This window comes from Carcharodon carcharias, chromosome 20 (genome assembly GCF_017639515.1).
Source record: "Carcharodon carcharias isolate sCarCar2 chromosome 20, sCarCar2.pri, whole genome shotgun sequence".
Taxonomy (NCBI): domain Eukaryota; kingdom Metazoa; phylum Chordata; class Chondrichthyes; order Lamniformes; family Lamnidae; genus Carcharodon; species Carcharodon carcharias.
In genome coordinates, this window is record NC_054486.1 from 14,670,762 (window position 1) to 14,686,575 (window position 15,814).

The following is a 15,814-nucleotide window of genomic DNA, read 5'->3' on the forward strand; positions in this document are numbered from 1 at the left end:
AAAGCTAGTCTACAAAAGATTACCAAAAAGCTTCACAAATCTCTAAAGCATTAGCTGCCACTCACAATCTAGGGTAAATGAGGACTGGCCACCTTTGTTACAGTCAATAATAAACATCATAATTTGTCACAAAGGTAACAGTTCAGAAAGCATTTTTTTCCCCCAAAAAAGTAACATTTTGCACAGACCAATATTTTAGTGATATAGGCTATAGGCTGAATTCCATTGAGACAATTAACAATGTGTCTCTTCCAACAGGAAGAAAATCTACAAACGTTTTCGGGAGATTCAATGTTCGAATTGAAATATCTTTTTTTTAAAAATGGCAAAGAGACCATCATGAGAGTTTTATCAAACTGAAACCGCACATACCAAAGATTAGAAAGCGGGCAGTCAGGCACACCATGTATGATAGTACTATCCATTTTTCGTTTACGGGGTTAAGCGGGAATGTGGAGTTGAGGCCACAATCAGATCAGCCATGATCTTATTAAATGGCGCAGCAGGTTTGAAAGGGCCGAATGGCCTACTCCTATGCTCTAAATCATATGTTTGTATGACATAGACATAGATAAGCGGAATGGGTAGACACGTGGCAGATGAACTTTGCCGCGGAGAAGTGTGAAGTGATATATTTTGGCAGGAAGAACGAGGAGAGGCAATAGAAAAAATAAAGAACAATTCTACAAGAACACAGGCGCAGAGGGACCTCAGGGTATGCTCAAATCGACAAAGGTGGTGGGGCAGGTTGAGTAAGTGGTTGACAAGGAATACAAGATCCTGGATTTTATAAATAAAGGCATGGAGCAAGAAAATTATGGTGAACCTTTGTAAAACATGGATTCAACTTCAATTGGAAGACTGTGTCCAATTCTGGGAACCAGACTTTAGGCAGGATGTGAAGGCTTTATAGAGACTGCAGAAAAGAATTACAAGAATGGTTCCAGGGATGAGGGACTTCAGTTCCGTGGATAGATTGGAGAAGCTGTGGCTGTTCTTTTTAAAGAGAGGACTGAGAGGAGATTTGATAGAGGCACTGAAAATCATGAGGGTTCTGGACAGGGTAGAAAGGGAGAAACTGTTCCCATTGGCGGGAAGGGCCCAGAACCAAAGGACATTGATTTAGGGTGAATAGCGAAAGAACCAAACGCGACATGAGGAAAAATTATTTTCAGCAACGTGCAATCAGGATCTGGAATGCACTGCCCAACAGTGTGGAGAAGGCAGATTCAATCTTTGCTTCCAAAAAGGGAGCTGGATAATTATCTAAAGACGAAAAAAAAATTACAGGATTACAGGGAAATGGAAAGGGAGTGGGACTAGCCAAGTTAATCCTGCAGAGAGCTGGCAAGGACATGAGGCACATTTTGAATGTGCCAGTCTGCATTTCAGAAAAAATGAAGTCTAGTTGAATGCACCTTGGGGGCTGGGGGCAAAAAAACAATAATCTGCTAAAGCTAGGATAATTGATTCTTTCTGTGTCTTAAACTGGTCAGGAATAAAAATGTTTTAAAACCAAGCTCAGCGTTGCAGCTAGGCAGCTAAATAATACAACAACAACTTGTATTTATAATTAAAAACACTGGAAAATATGGTACCAAGGTACTTGAGGAGATACTTGGTCAGATGACTAAAAGCTGGGTCAAAGGGGTGAGTTTTGAGAACATCTGAAAGGAAGAAAAGAAGGTAGAGAGGTGGAGAGATGTAGGGAAGGAATTCCTAACCTGGGCCCCAGGCATCTGAAAGCACAACTTCCAATGGCGGAGCAATTAAAACCAGGGGCAGGATTTGGCCCTTGGTGGAGGCGGTCGGGAAGCTTACTGCGATTGGCTCCACAACGCGATTTCACGCTGGTGGGTAAAATTAAGGCCTGCCCCGTGCAGAATGCAAACGACAGCGCTCAGCGTTGCCTGCGCGGGTGGGGGGAGGAGGGCGGGCAGGCCTTGCATGATCTTTGCGCATGCACACGAAAGAGCGTTTCAATCTCCCTAAGGCATGGAGCTCTCTCAGGGCGATGAAGCCCTGTTTAAAAATATAATAAAGGAAATAAAATTGTCATAAAACATGCCCCCCCCCCCCCCCCCCACCCCCTCCCATGTGACTCTGTCACATGAGCTGGGGCATGCTTTTGATTCAAAAACAAAATTTTTGGATGATGTTTATTTGCTTTAGGAAACCTCATCCTGCCCATGGATTGAAATTGAAGAGGCTGGACGGGCAGCATGAATTTGAATCTAATTAGCGTCTCAATAGGCCTTTGAATTGTCGGCGGGCGTGCTGCTGACTCCGGTGCGCGCCCGCTGAGCGAAATATGGTGAGCGCGTGATGACGTTGGGGCACTCACCCAACATCATGGCCCGTCATTTTACGCTCAGGTGTGTCGGGCCCGCATGCCGAACATAATATTCTGCCCCAGGGCTCCTCGAGAGACCAGAATTAGAGGAACACAGGTATTTTAGACGGTTGCAGGGTGGAGGAGGTTACAGAGACAGGGGAGGGGCAAAGCCATGGAGGGATTTCAAAACAAGGATGAGGCTCTTAAAATGAAGATATTGTGGGACCGAGGTCCAGTGTAGGTCAGGAAGCACAGGGGTGACGGGTGAACGGAACTTGGCTCGAGTTAGGGCATGGGCAACAGAGTTTGGGTGACCTTAAATTCAAGGTGGCTGACCAGGAGTGTGTTAGAATAGTCAAGTCTGGAGCTAGCAAAGGCATGGATAAGGCTTTCAGCAGAAGAGCTGAGGCAGGGATGGAGTCGGTCAGATTTACAGAGGTGGAAATAGGTGTCTTAGTGATGGTGTGAATATGTGGCTGAAGTTCAACTCATGGTCAAATATGGTTGGGAGAGGTGGTGGTGAGCTAGAAGCTGAGGGTTGTCAGCGTACATGTGAAAACTAGCATTGCGTGTTCGGATGATGTTGCCGAGGAGCAGCCTGTAGATCAAAAATAGGAGGAGTCCAAGGATAGATCCGGTGGAGACACTGGAGGCAACAGCGTGGAAGCAGGAAGAGGAGCTATTGCAGGAGACTCTCTCACTACTATTAGATAAATAAGAATGGAACAAGTTGAGTGCAGTCCCACTCAGCTGGATGACAGTGGAGAGGTGTTGGAGAAAGGTGGCAATGGTCAAATATGCCAAAGGCTGCTGACACTCATCATACATTTGTCCATATTTGTGTGTATGCTGTTTGTATTAGTGTGTGTACTCATTTATATCAATGCGTGTGTTCGTACGTGTATGTGTTGATGTGTCCCTCGTGCGTATATCTGAGTAACCTGGTGCAGGTGTGTGTCCACGTATATATCTGAGTAATCGTTTGTGCCTATCTACTTGTATGCATCCGAGTGATTATGCATGTATGCGTATATACCCGTGTGTGGATCTGAGTACGTGTGTCTGTGAGCATCTTTGAGTGTATGTGTGTCTGTGTGTATGTAGAGTGCACATGTGCATCGGTGCATAGTTTTTCATTCCAAGCAGGGGTGCGTGCACAGGGGATTGAAGGAGGCTTGCTAAGTAATCAGGGGGAAAAAGCCACAATTCATGTCCATCTTCGTTCAGCAACACAGCATTATAGTAAGGGTTGCAGCTTTGAAAACTCCCAAGACTAAGGCAAGTGCAATTATTCTGCTCCCTGCTCCTCCATTACTTCAGCAGTGAGACGGACACTTACACCAAGCTGAGCATCCACATGAAGCATTTCAATTTTGAATTCAAGTTTTCAAGAACTTGTTGATAGCAAGAGCCACTGTAAAATCTATTAGGCTAACACTGTAATTTGGAACACTTTAGTAGTTTTAAGGACCAAAGTAATTACGTACTTACAGAAACAGTACTTGTCTCAATTCGTTCCACTTCACTCTCCTGCATGCTGCTCAATTTCATTTGGACTTTTGCCCAATGTCATGACCAATATGTAGCAAGGCTAAGTGCTTTTATCAGTAATGTGGGGACCCTTTTCACTTTCTTTGCTGTGTTTAAGTTAATTTGCACTTACACTAAAGACCACAAGCTAAGGGCCAAGTGCTGGAAAATGGGTTTAGAGCAGATAGGGGTTTGATGACTGTCGTGGACACGATGGGCTGAAGGGCCTCCTTCCGTGCTGTAAACTCTATGACACAGAGGGTTATTGTGGCTCCACCAGAAAAAGAAGTCATACATGGATTCTCATCTCAATGTAAATCATGGTGTCAGATCGAGAGTTGTAAGCTATTTGGTTATGCTGTTTCAGTAATGCCACAATTAAACTTCAATTTCCATCTTATTTCTAGTTCCTCCCATGCTTTCTTTTTGACATGATAAAACTTGCAACAGTTAAAGTGCTCTCTCTTGTCTGGAGAGTTTATGTGCTTACATTTTATTATGACTAATATAGCGTCAAATACCAAAACAAAGATGAATATTTATCCTGCACAAAAAAAGTTACAACTGTTTTCAAACAACAGAATTGTTTGTTAACATCCATGAAACTATGATTATAAACCGTTTAGCTAATAAATGACTGTTAACGTTAAATTCTCATTACTAGAAAGCATCAATTCATAGGTTGCAAAGTGACAAGATATTTTTGCCATGAGAAGTTTAAAGTCATAGGTCTAAAGGACAGTCCATATATTCAAATAAAACATAAATGCTTCAAACTGTGCTGTGCCTCAATGTAAAAATGTGAAGAATGTATCTGTCCCCTACATATTTTCATGTCCTGTGCATAATCACTGTATTTACAAAGCATATTAAAGGCCACTTTTGGTTGGTGCAAAGGGTGGAGAGTTCATTATTGTTTTAACTTTTTTTTTCCATTTTGGCTCCTTCAATTCAAAATTTGCCTGCAAAATGCAGACAAGTATGAATGGACTCTTGTTTATTTAGCATTCTCAACCACAATGTTCCAATCACAGTACTTTCTTTGTCAACAGCAATTACTACCGGTTTCATGAGTTTCGTGCAAACACATCCCCAGCTACTGAGAAAGATCCTTCTCTCTTCCTCCTATCTTTCACTGCTACTGCAACATGTAACGTGCACCACAGGCAAAACACTGCAGTATATAGTCACCAGCTTGTCTACGTGTGCTTGTGTGAAAGGCACGTAAGAAACAAGGGAGAAGCTAATAAAACTGCACCTATTCGTTTATGCTATGAATCATTAAGCTGTTACAATTTGAGCATCTTCCTAATGTAAAAGACAATGCCTGTATGTAAATCTGTGAATAATGAAACCTCCTACGAGTTGAAACCTAATCTTCAGTGTGAAATATATTAGATGCCATGCCACAATGTAATTAACAAAACCTATCCTCTTGGCTATAAAGTGAAAATAATATTCCCTGCCCAATTGGCATCCAGATTTCTTCAACCATCATGCTCTTAGACCATGCTGTACAAGGTAAAATGTTGGAAAAACTCAGCAGGTCTGGCAGCATCTGTGGAGAGAGAAACAGCGTTAACATTTTGAGTCCGTATGACTCTTCTTCGAACAAGATTCTCTTTCCACAGATGCTACCAGGCCTGCCGAGTTTTTTCCAGAATTTTCTGTTTCTATTTCAGATTTCCAGCATCCGCAGTATTTTGCAAAATCCTTTAACACAGTTTTGTTTTAAACAGTAATATACAGAAGCAAAACAGCATACACCTTTATTCTCACCAATGCTTAAAAACTGTTTCTCAGAATATGGAACTTACTGGGCACAGTAACAGGAAACACATCATTTAACGATAGAAATTGATAAGTTTTGTTCACTGCTTACTGCTCGCTAACCTCATTCTAGCCATAATGACATCACCACACTGCTGGAATTGATATCGAGTCCACTAAAGTGCTGTTACCTGCAAGGCTACGGACCAGGCGCTGGTAGGTGGGATTAAAAAGGGCAGCTAGTTTTTTTTAATTTCTCAGCCGGCGCAAAGACAATGGGCTGAATGGCCTCTTTGTGCCATAACGTTTCCATAGTTTCATAATCAACATTTCAATATTGTCTTCCAACATTCTTTAATTTAGCTGAAAGATATGGTTAAGGAAACCACATGTAGGGTCCATGGCACAGTTGCCAATGTATTTGAAGAGTTGCCTCACTGCTAGAATGTGAAGCCAACACGTGAACTGAAGAACATGTTGCAACATCTTGATCATATGCCTCTCTCTCTCCCTCTCCTTCTCTGCTTTGATGCATGAGCAAGTATAGTGGAAGTATCCTTCTCAACTAGCAAAATAGACCCACTTGGAGGTATTTGCTGCAGTGACAGGCCGTACAAAAGGGGAATCAGAGGTCAGCAGCTGAACTGGCACGAGTCTTCCGTGCTAAAATTTTATTTTGACCTGGGCCGCAGCTAGTTTGTTACATAGATTTCCCTCCTTATGAATCAGAAAACAGTATTTAGCAGTCTACAGCTAATCTTCTCAAAATAACCACAGCAGTTTTGAAGGAAAGTTACATAACTTTCATTTCTTTTTAGACACATTGGCAAGAGTCAGAGCATCTGTCAAGAAAAGTGATATTGGAGGATAGGTGTCTCTCAAATTTACAGCCTCATGCATTTGGATTTGGAACCAAGTAATGGAAATTGTGATAACATCTGCTGTGGTGTCCAAAAGCAATGCCAAGTGCCAAGTTCATTAAAAATAATTGTGTAATGAGCTTCAATGAGCCTAATGAACTGTCAGTTTCCAATTAAAAAATAATGGAAGAAGAATTTCATTTAGCACATGTCAACTTAATTCACGATGCATTTTGGACACGATTCTGATCCATGACAGACTGCAACAAAACCGAGATGATAATGATTGTCTTACATTGAAATTAACCAAAAACAAAGTCCACGCCTGAAACCTTGACCCAGATTTTGTGGGTAGCAGCAAAATGGTGGCAATCTCTGCTGACCTCAAAGAAAGTTGCCCGAAATGGTCTAGCTATCTCTGTGGTGTGGATATCACCTTTCCTGATGTTAACTTGAATCTGACACCAAGTCAAGGTGATCTCCATGCATTCAGCAACAGTGATGTCATCAAGCAGGGTTAGCAGCCAATCACATTGACACATTCTCACAGACTGAAAATCAGGATGTATGCTGCACTGATAAACCTTCATGTTTTATAAATTGTGCAAAACACCAAAATAAAGATTGGGACATAAACAGTAGAGTCTGAAATATCATGAAACAAACTCCAAAAAAAAGTTGAAAAAAATCTCGGAATTTATATCAGGGTCTTCATAAGTAATTGTGACTTAGTAAACCATTAAAAGCCCAAGTCATCACATTAAGGTGTAATTATTTTGGGGATTTTAACAGCGGTATTACAGCGTAAAAGGGTAAGTTCTCGTCAGTTTAGTCAAGAGGCTTAAACATCACACGCTATGGAAAAGCGCCTTCCACGTTTATCTGCATATGCGCAGACTCCAGAAGTTGCTGCCAGTTTCAGAGGAGTAACAATAGTGAATGCTGACAGTTGAATCATCATTACTACCACAAAACAGGGATCCTTCAGTTCTAGCTGCAGGAGTATCACTATCACTCTTACATAGAATATACAACACAGAAACAAGCCATTCGAGCCAGCTGGTCTATCTTGGCATTTATGTCCCACAAGGACCTCCTTCATCCAACCCTATCATCAGATCCACCTATCCCTTTCTCCCTCAAGTACTTATCTAACTTCTATTTACTCACTCCAAGTAGTATTTAGTCCCACATTCTTACCACTCTTTGGATAAAGGATGTCTTCCTGAATTCCCTATTGGATTTGCTAGTGTTTCTAAATATAGATAGTCACCAATGTTTTTTTTAAAGCTTTTCTTGTGTTGAGAAGTATTTTTTTGTAGAACACAATCACATAATAGCAACACAATGCATTCCCCTCTTCAAGTGACTTAATTTTAGAAACACATGCATTTCTGCCCTGCAAAAAATTCCCATGAAATTCTTTGAAATGATAGGAAATTTATGATGAATCAGTGAGTCTGCACTTAAAAGTGGTGGTTGCGTTCCTGAAAATCACCAATTTAAAGTGAAACCCCTTTAAGTGAAGCATAGTTTCCCATAAGAATCAACGTTAAAGCCAGGGTTGGTTCCACCTCCCCCCACAACACCATTCTTCCGCTTCTGAAAGGAATGAAACCATTGCTGCTTCCACAGGGATCAATACTTGCTAAGTTGGACATTCCTCATGTATATTCCTGTGTGTGGACATGTGTAAGTGTTTGCATGCTTTTCATATCAGACAAGCTTGATCCTTTCATTACCTGATACTCACACTGGCATACCGCCAACAGACATGACCGATGGTGAGATACCCCAGCGAATTTTCTCCTGCCTCACCAGTGGGTGCAAAGGTCAATTACTGCCAGCCTAAAGCAATGTCAGCTGACTTGGTTTAGATGTGGGATTACATTTGCAGTCTTCCTGGTTAGCTCCTTCACCAGTTATGCCCATTCTTTTTGTTAGTCTCTACAGTCTCACCAGATCCTTCTCACATCAGAAACAAATCTCAGTACAACTGTGTTCTTGAGGTAATGCCTGTTTCAGTGATCTTCCATGGCACATCAGTCCATAATTTTGTTACCCTGCAAGCAAACAAAAAAACTTTTCCCAACCTCCTTTCTGACATTCAGCCGACTCTTTCAACCCATTTCCACAGCGAAAAAAATTGGCTGGATCAACTTGTTTGAATTCCTACAAATTCTAATTAACTTTTGCAATTATGGTCTTCATTGCTTTGTGGTAAATTATATTTTGTTTTAAATTGCAAAATTTCATGGTCTACATAACGAAAAGCCTTTAAATCTTCAGTAAAAACATTGAGAGCATTCAACAATGTACAGAGACTTCAACATAGAAAAGTACTCCAAGGCACATCAGAGGCATAATCAGACAAAATGAACACCAAGCCTGGGAAGGAGTTATTGGGGGAATGAGCCAAAATATACTCAAAGAATTGGGCTTGAGAGAAGGCTTCATAGGAGAGCAGAAAAGTGAATAGGTTGAGTGCAGGGCAGAGAATTTTAAACCGTCAGAGGCTGTGAATTCTGCAGTAACTCACTTCCTGACTCCCCAAAGCCTGTTCGCCAACTACAAGGCACAAGTCAGGACTGTGATGGAATGCTCTCTACTTGCCTGGATGACTGCAGCTTCAACCACACTTAAGAGGCTCGACACCATCTGAGACAAAGCAGCCTGCTTGGTTGGCACCCATCCACCACCTTAACCATGCACTGCCTCCACCACCAATGCACAGTGCCTGCAGCATGTATCATCTACAAGATGCACTGCAACAACTCACCAAGGCTCCTTTGACAGCATCTTCCACATCCCTAACCTCTATCACCTAGGACAAAGGCAGTGATGCATGGGAACACCACCACCTGCAAGTTCCCCTCCAAGCCACACACCATCCTGATTTGCAACTATATAATCGTTCCATCACTGTCGCTAGGTCAAAATCATGGAACTTCCATCCGAACAGCACTGCGGGTGTACCCACACTATAGGGAATGCACTGGTACACGCAGTTGGCTCACTACCAGCTTGTCAAGGGTAATTGGGGATGCTCACATCCTGACAAAGAATGAAAAAAAAAAGTGGGGCCTAGATCACTGACTGCACATTAACCAATGATGCGAAGAATGAAGAAGGATACTCTAGAAGCCAAAGGAACCAAGTTTGGGGTGGCGAATTATAGGGCTGTTTACAGAGATTGGGAGGAGCGAGAACATGAGGCAATTTCAACACAATCAAAATTTTAAATTGGAGGTTTTTGTAAATCAGTAAGGATAAGTGTGATCATGGCCCAGTGCTGCACAGGATACAGGCAGAGCTTTGGATGAACCGAAGTCTTGAATTCTTTGCAAGGACAGACGGGTCAAAGATGGATTTTATTTTTGAGGGGAGGTCAAGGCGATGCCTTTGAAAGGAGGGGGGGGGGGGGGGCGCAGTAAATTACTAATTTTCCTGAAGCAAAGTAAGCAGAAAATGGAGCAATAACAAGTGGAGTCCAAAATTTAACTGTTGATGGCTGTAAAGGGAAAATTTAAGAATTTTGCAGGATTATCCAGCATGTGAAAAATGTGTTTGGTTTACATTTGTTGAAAAGGCTAATTTTAATCACCATTTAAATGGTAGCCTTCCTGAGAACCTTCTTGAATAACTGAACTACAATTACATGGAGGATGCACTTCAGGAAGAAACAGCTCTGGTGAAACTCATAATCCAAACTGCACCCAAGTTATGAGTCACACATTCCGCAAGACATGTTTTTTATTAACTTACTTACAGGTGAAATACAGTGTTCATAGGTCCTAATCTTCGCAATAGGATGCACAAACTACTTCCTTCTTGATTTTGAAAGATCCTATTTGCATCCACCGCCCTCCGCTCCCCTCCACCGTCCCCCTATTAACACAATATGGTGAGGGTGGCCCAAAAGCTGGAGCATACAGTGGCTTAGACACAGGTGCAGGTCTCTGAAGTGATATTTATAGAACGCTCAGCTGATCAGCTAGAAGGCAGTGTGCAGTCATTACACAATGCAATTACTTCAGATGCTGTCCCACACTCCCCAGCAGGTAAATAATCGGCAGTACTGATTCCAACAAACCAGTTAGGAGCCCATTTCTTTGGCCAAACGTTTGACTTGCACGAGAGCAAAAAGGGAAGTACCAACTGGAAAAAGTGAAACCAGGTCAGCCCAAAAGAAACAGAACGACAGGCATTGCTGGGCACTTGCTCTGGGGGAGCTGGCCGAGATCAGAAATCTAACCTTGTGGGTAAAATCTAAGGATGGAACATCAACGCAAGGCCAGCATTTGCAGCCCATTTCTTTTTCTAAACTCATTCATGAGATGCTGGCGTCAATGGTTAGGCCAGCATTTACTGCCCAACCCTAACTGCCCTTGAGAAGATGCTGGTGAGCCGCTTTCTTGAATCGCTGCACAGTTACAGCAATGTGTACCATCTACAAGATGCACTGCAGGAATTCACCAAGGCTCCTTAGACAGCACCTTCCAAACCCAAAGCCACTACCATCTAGAAGGACAAGGGCAGCAGATACATGGGAACACCACCACCTGGAAGTTCCCCTCCAAGTCACTCACCATCCTGACTTGGAAATATATCGGCCGTTCCTTCACTGTCACTAAGTCAAAATCCTGGAACTCCCTAACAGCACTGTGGGTGTACCTACACCATATGGACTGCAGTGGTTCAAGGTGGCAGCTCATCACCACCTTCTCAAGGGCAACTAGGGATGGGTAATAAATGTTGGCCCAGCCAGTGATGCTCACATCCCGTGAATGAATAACGAAAATGTCCATGTGGTGTAGGTTCCGGGCATTAAAAAGTTGACCGCATTGCTGTGGGTCTGGAGTCACATGTAGGCCAGACCAGGTAAGGACGGCAGATTTCCTTCCCTAAAGAACATTAGTGAACCCAGGTGGATTTTTATCACAATCGACTGCTTTCATGGTCATCATTGGACTTTCAATTCCAGATTTTTATTTAATTCAAATTCCACTATCTACCATGGTGGGATTCAAACCAGGGTCCCTGAAGCATTACCCTCAGTTTCTGGATTACTAGTCCAGTGACAATAGCACTATGCTACTGCCTCCCCCCACAATTGCCCTTAAGAAGGCATGCCTTGGTGAACTGGGAAAAGGAATAGCTTCTCATTAAAGATACAAGAATCAGGGTTGCATGGAATGTGCTGTACAAGAACAACTTACAAGGGCAATCCAACCCATCTGGATCCAACTCAGAGATTGTTTTGACACTAAGGGATTGTTTCCGCTGGTCAGGGAATCAAAAACGCAGGGTCTCAAGATAAGGGACCGATCATTCACAACTGAGATGAGAAGTTACTTCACTCAAAGGGTTGCGAATAGTTGGAATTCTCTGCCCCAGGAGGTTGTGGATGCTCCATCATGGAGTACATTCAAAGCTGGAATAGACAGGTTTTTGGTCTCTCAGGGAATCAAGAGAATAAAAGAGCAGGAAAGTGGAAGCCCAAGACCTGCCATGATCGCATTGATTGGTGGAGCAGGCTCAATAGGTCATACGGTCTACTCCTGCTCCTATTTCTTGTGTTCATATGGGTGACAGAGGTGTAGAAAGAAGATGGAGTGATCAAGCATGCCAAAGGGTGGAGACAGGTCAAGAAGGATGAGGAGGGATCGTTTACTACGATTATAGTCACATAGGATGTCATTTGTGACTTTGCTAAGAGCTGTTTCGATATTGCAGCAGGGCCCGATTGGAGGGACTCAAACAGAGAGTTCTGGAAAAGATGGGCACAGATTTGGGAGTCACCTGCACTTTCTAGGACGTTGGAGACTTTGCAAGGAAGGGGGGGCTAAAGGTTTTTTGAGGAGGTGGTAACCACGGCGTGTTTTAAGGAGAGTGAACAGTACCCAAGGAAAGCAAACTGTTAACATTATCAGCCATACGGGGATTTCATATTCACGCCACCACTCAGACAGCCTAGTTGCACCTCTGTACCGTCATCAACCTTCACCCCTATCTCAGCTCATCTGTTGCTGAAACCCTCATTCATGCCTTCATTACCTCCTTACGTGACTATTCCAACATACCTTTGGCTGAGGACCTGCATTCTACTCTTCATAAACTTGAAGCCACCCAAAACTCTGCTGTGTCTTAACTCGCACCAAGTCCCATACGCCTATCACCCTTGTGCTCGCTGACATGCAATGACTACTGGCTCTAGCAAATTCTTAATTGTAAAATTATCATTCTTGTTTTTAAATTTCTCCACAGATAACCCCTCTCTGTCTCTGTAATCTCCTCCAGCCCCACAATCCTCTGAGATATTAGCGCTCATCTAATTCTGGGCCTTGAGCATTCCCAATTTTAATTGCTCCATCACTGGTGGCTGTGCCTTCAGTTGCCTGGGTGCTAAGCTCTGAAACGCCCTCCCTATACTTGTCTGCCTCGATCCTCATTTTCCTGCTTTAAGACACGCTCTAAAACCTACCACTTTGTCCAAGTTTTTGGTCATTTGACCCAATGTCTCCTTATGCAGTTCGGTGTCAAATTTTATTTTATAATGTTCCTATGAAACACCTTGGGACATTTTATTACCGAAAACGAAGCTATATAAATACAAGTTGTTGCTGTTATTGAAGTTAGATCAACAATTTAGGGAGGAATCAAGGGAACAGGAGGTGGGTCTCAAGGACAAGGTGAGCTCAGAGGAGCCATGAGGGGAGGGAGGAGAGAAACTAGAGAATGGCATGAGCTCTGTGCTAGAGCAGATGGGGTCCTTAGAGGAAGAGGGAGGGAAGCAGCAGAGATAGTGGATCAGATAGCCTCAATCATAGATGACATTTGGTGGTTGTGCAATCATCGTAGATCAATAAGCTGCACTCACAGCTCTGATATTTCAATTCTAGACAAACATTTACAGGAATGCAACTGATTGGTGTTGATAGATTTCTCAAATACCAGCCTTTCCTCTTCCACTCCACATAAACTAGTTAATCCAGAACTCTGCACCATAATTTTCCCTGCTCCATCTTTGTCTTTGCCAGCCATACAAGTCCATACCCTTCTCCTCAAATGACTTAATGCTGATCGCCACTACATCTTCCGAGGTCATCCTTCAACCATTTCAGTTACTCATTAAAATAAAAGCAAAACACTGCAGGTGCCGCAATAAAAACAGAAAGTGCTGGAAAAACTCAGGTCTAGCAGCATCTGTAGAGAGAGAAACGGTGTTAATGTTTTGAGTCGAATATGATTCTTCTTCAGCAGCAGTTCCAAAGAAGTCATATTGGACTTGAAACATTAACCCTGTTTCCCTCTCCACAGGTGCCTCCAGGCCTGCTGAGTTTCTCCAGTACTTTTTGGGTTGTATTTCAGTTACTCCTCTGCCTTGCTAACTCCCCTACCCCCAGCCCCCCCCCCCCCCCCCCCCCCCCCCCCCCCCCACTTCAAAGGCCAAACTCTGAGCTTTCAGTTGCCTTCTCCCTCCTAATGCACAGCACCATCTTCTCCAGGTGTAAAGTGCACTGAGATATCCTATGGAGAACACTTGACAACAGAAAGTTGTTATAGAAGCCAGACAAAGAGTCCATATTTCTGATATTGAATTAAATAAATTTCAACATGCAAAACAATAAATGTACTGAGTGGAGAAACTGCAGTCCTAGATCCAAATAGATTATCAGCAGCAAACTACAATCCTATGAAGTTTCATGTAAAGGGCGGGGGGGCAAATTTGAACTGTTGCACTTCACCCGGCGTCAGGGGGACGGATGGGGAGGGAGCGGCGACAGGGATTCTGGAGGTTGTAGTTCCAGTTCCAGTCAGCAGGAGGCACTTCCGGTGCGAGTGGACTACAACTCCCAGAATGCGGCGGAGCCGGAAGGCACTCTCCTCCCCCATCCCCCCCCAAACCCAATCGCGCGGACCCACTCTCTCCCTCTCACCTGCTCCACCGAAGTTACCGTCAGCACATTGTCGTCCTTCATTTTCTCTTTGGAGTGCCCCTCCCGGCAGCATCTCAATGTCTTGGCCATGGTGAAGGGAGCGCGGTACCCGACCCGAGCCGAATCAGATCGATTTTCCCCCTCCCCGTCCCCGGCCGCTCAGCCTCTCCTCAGTATCGCTCCCCAGTCACCGGGCGGCTCCGACAGGAACTCGGCAGGGACAAACCTCCCGACAAATACGCAAGCGCGCGTTGTGCGCCCCCTGTGGACACTTCAACACCTGTCAGCCCTGCCTGGCCTGTGTTGCTGCTCACCTGTTGATCTTGAGTGAGTAGCTTGAGGAAAACGTTTGCTGCTGATTTATTTATTTATTTTATTTCATTTATCCTTCCTTGGAACGCCAGCATTTGATGCCCAGCCCTAATTGCCCATGAACTGAGCCGCTGGGCCACATGAACAGATGTTACGACAGCACTTGGCAGCTGTGCTTAAATTAAAAGCCGCCGCAAAACAAACTTTGCCAGGCAAATATTAATAATAAAGTTTGCTGTATTTCACACACAAGCCAATCATCCCTGTGCACCCGCTCTGTGCATGTCTTCAGTGTGCCTCTTCCAGGCCCAGTGCTACCCCAGTGGCAGGAGCATGGCTTGTGGAAGGCTGATGACTTTCAGTGGGGGAAACTGCAGATGACTTGGAAGATGACCCTTGATCGGCTCTAACCCTTGAAGGCCTGGCTTCAAACTGCACCACTTTAGCATAGGTGGCAGTGGTCTGGGCTGGTCGACAGGGCAGCGGCGGGGGCAGGAGGACAAATGTTGTCATCCTAAGAGAGGACAGCAGGCTTGCGTTCCATGGAGGCATTGCCAATCGACTGGGCCAGTGTCTCAGAGGTCATAGTAACACATTGGATTACATTGTTTGACTGCTGTACCCCATCACGGTCCTACCCTGAGTTCTCAGCAGTAGAACCCGTGTACGACCTTGCTGTCCAGTGAGCTGGAACTTGTGATTCCCTTGATACCCTGCCCTGGCTGCAGGCTCATTGTCTCACCATTAAGTGCCCACAGTGTCAGTAACTGAGCTGGCGACTGTGCATTTGAGAGCGAGTGATGGTGTTTCTCCTTTACCAGTGTATTCCTGTTCTTCCACCTTTTTCTGTTCCAACAGTGCCTGACCAAGTTACAGTTCTTGGGTATCTGATAGGCTATGGTTTTACCGAGGGGAGTAGTAGAAGAGGTGCATTCTTCCAATATCTGAAGTTGAGAAAATTAGAAGAGATTGTGGAATGTGGGCAGTGAGATGTGAGGAGGGTTAGGTATGAGGTTGCTATCTTTGTAGATGGTTTGAGTCCCATGACTGGCCACTGCCTCAGCAAT

General features: G+C 43.9%; 1 protein-coding gene across 1 annotated transcript in view; it reads right to left on the reverse strand.

The window, feature by feature from the left end:
- Positions 1–14,647, reverse strand: part of fntb (farnesyltransferase, CAAX box, beta) — a 73,179-nt gene extending 58,532 nt beyond the window's left edge. Inside the window, exon 1 of the mRNA XM_041214944.1 lies at positions 14,436–14,647. Coding sequence (XP_041070878.1) covers positions 14,436–14,525 — 90 coding nt within the window. The 5' untranslated portion in view covers positions 14,526–14,647. The remainder of the gene's footprint in view (positions 1–14,435) is intronic.
- Positions 14,648–15,814: the final 1,167 nt, after the last annotated feature.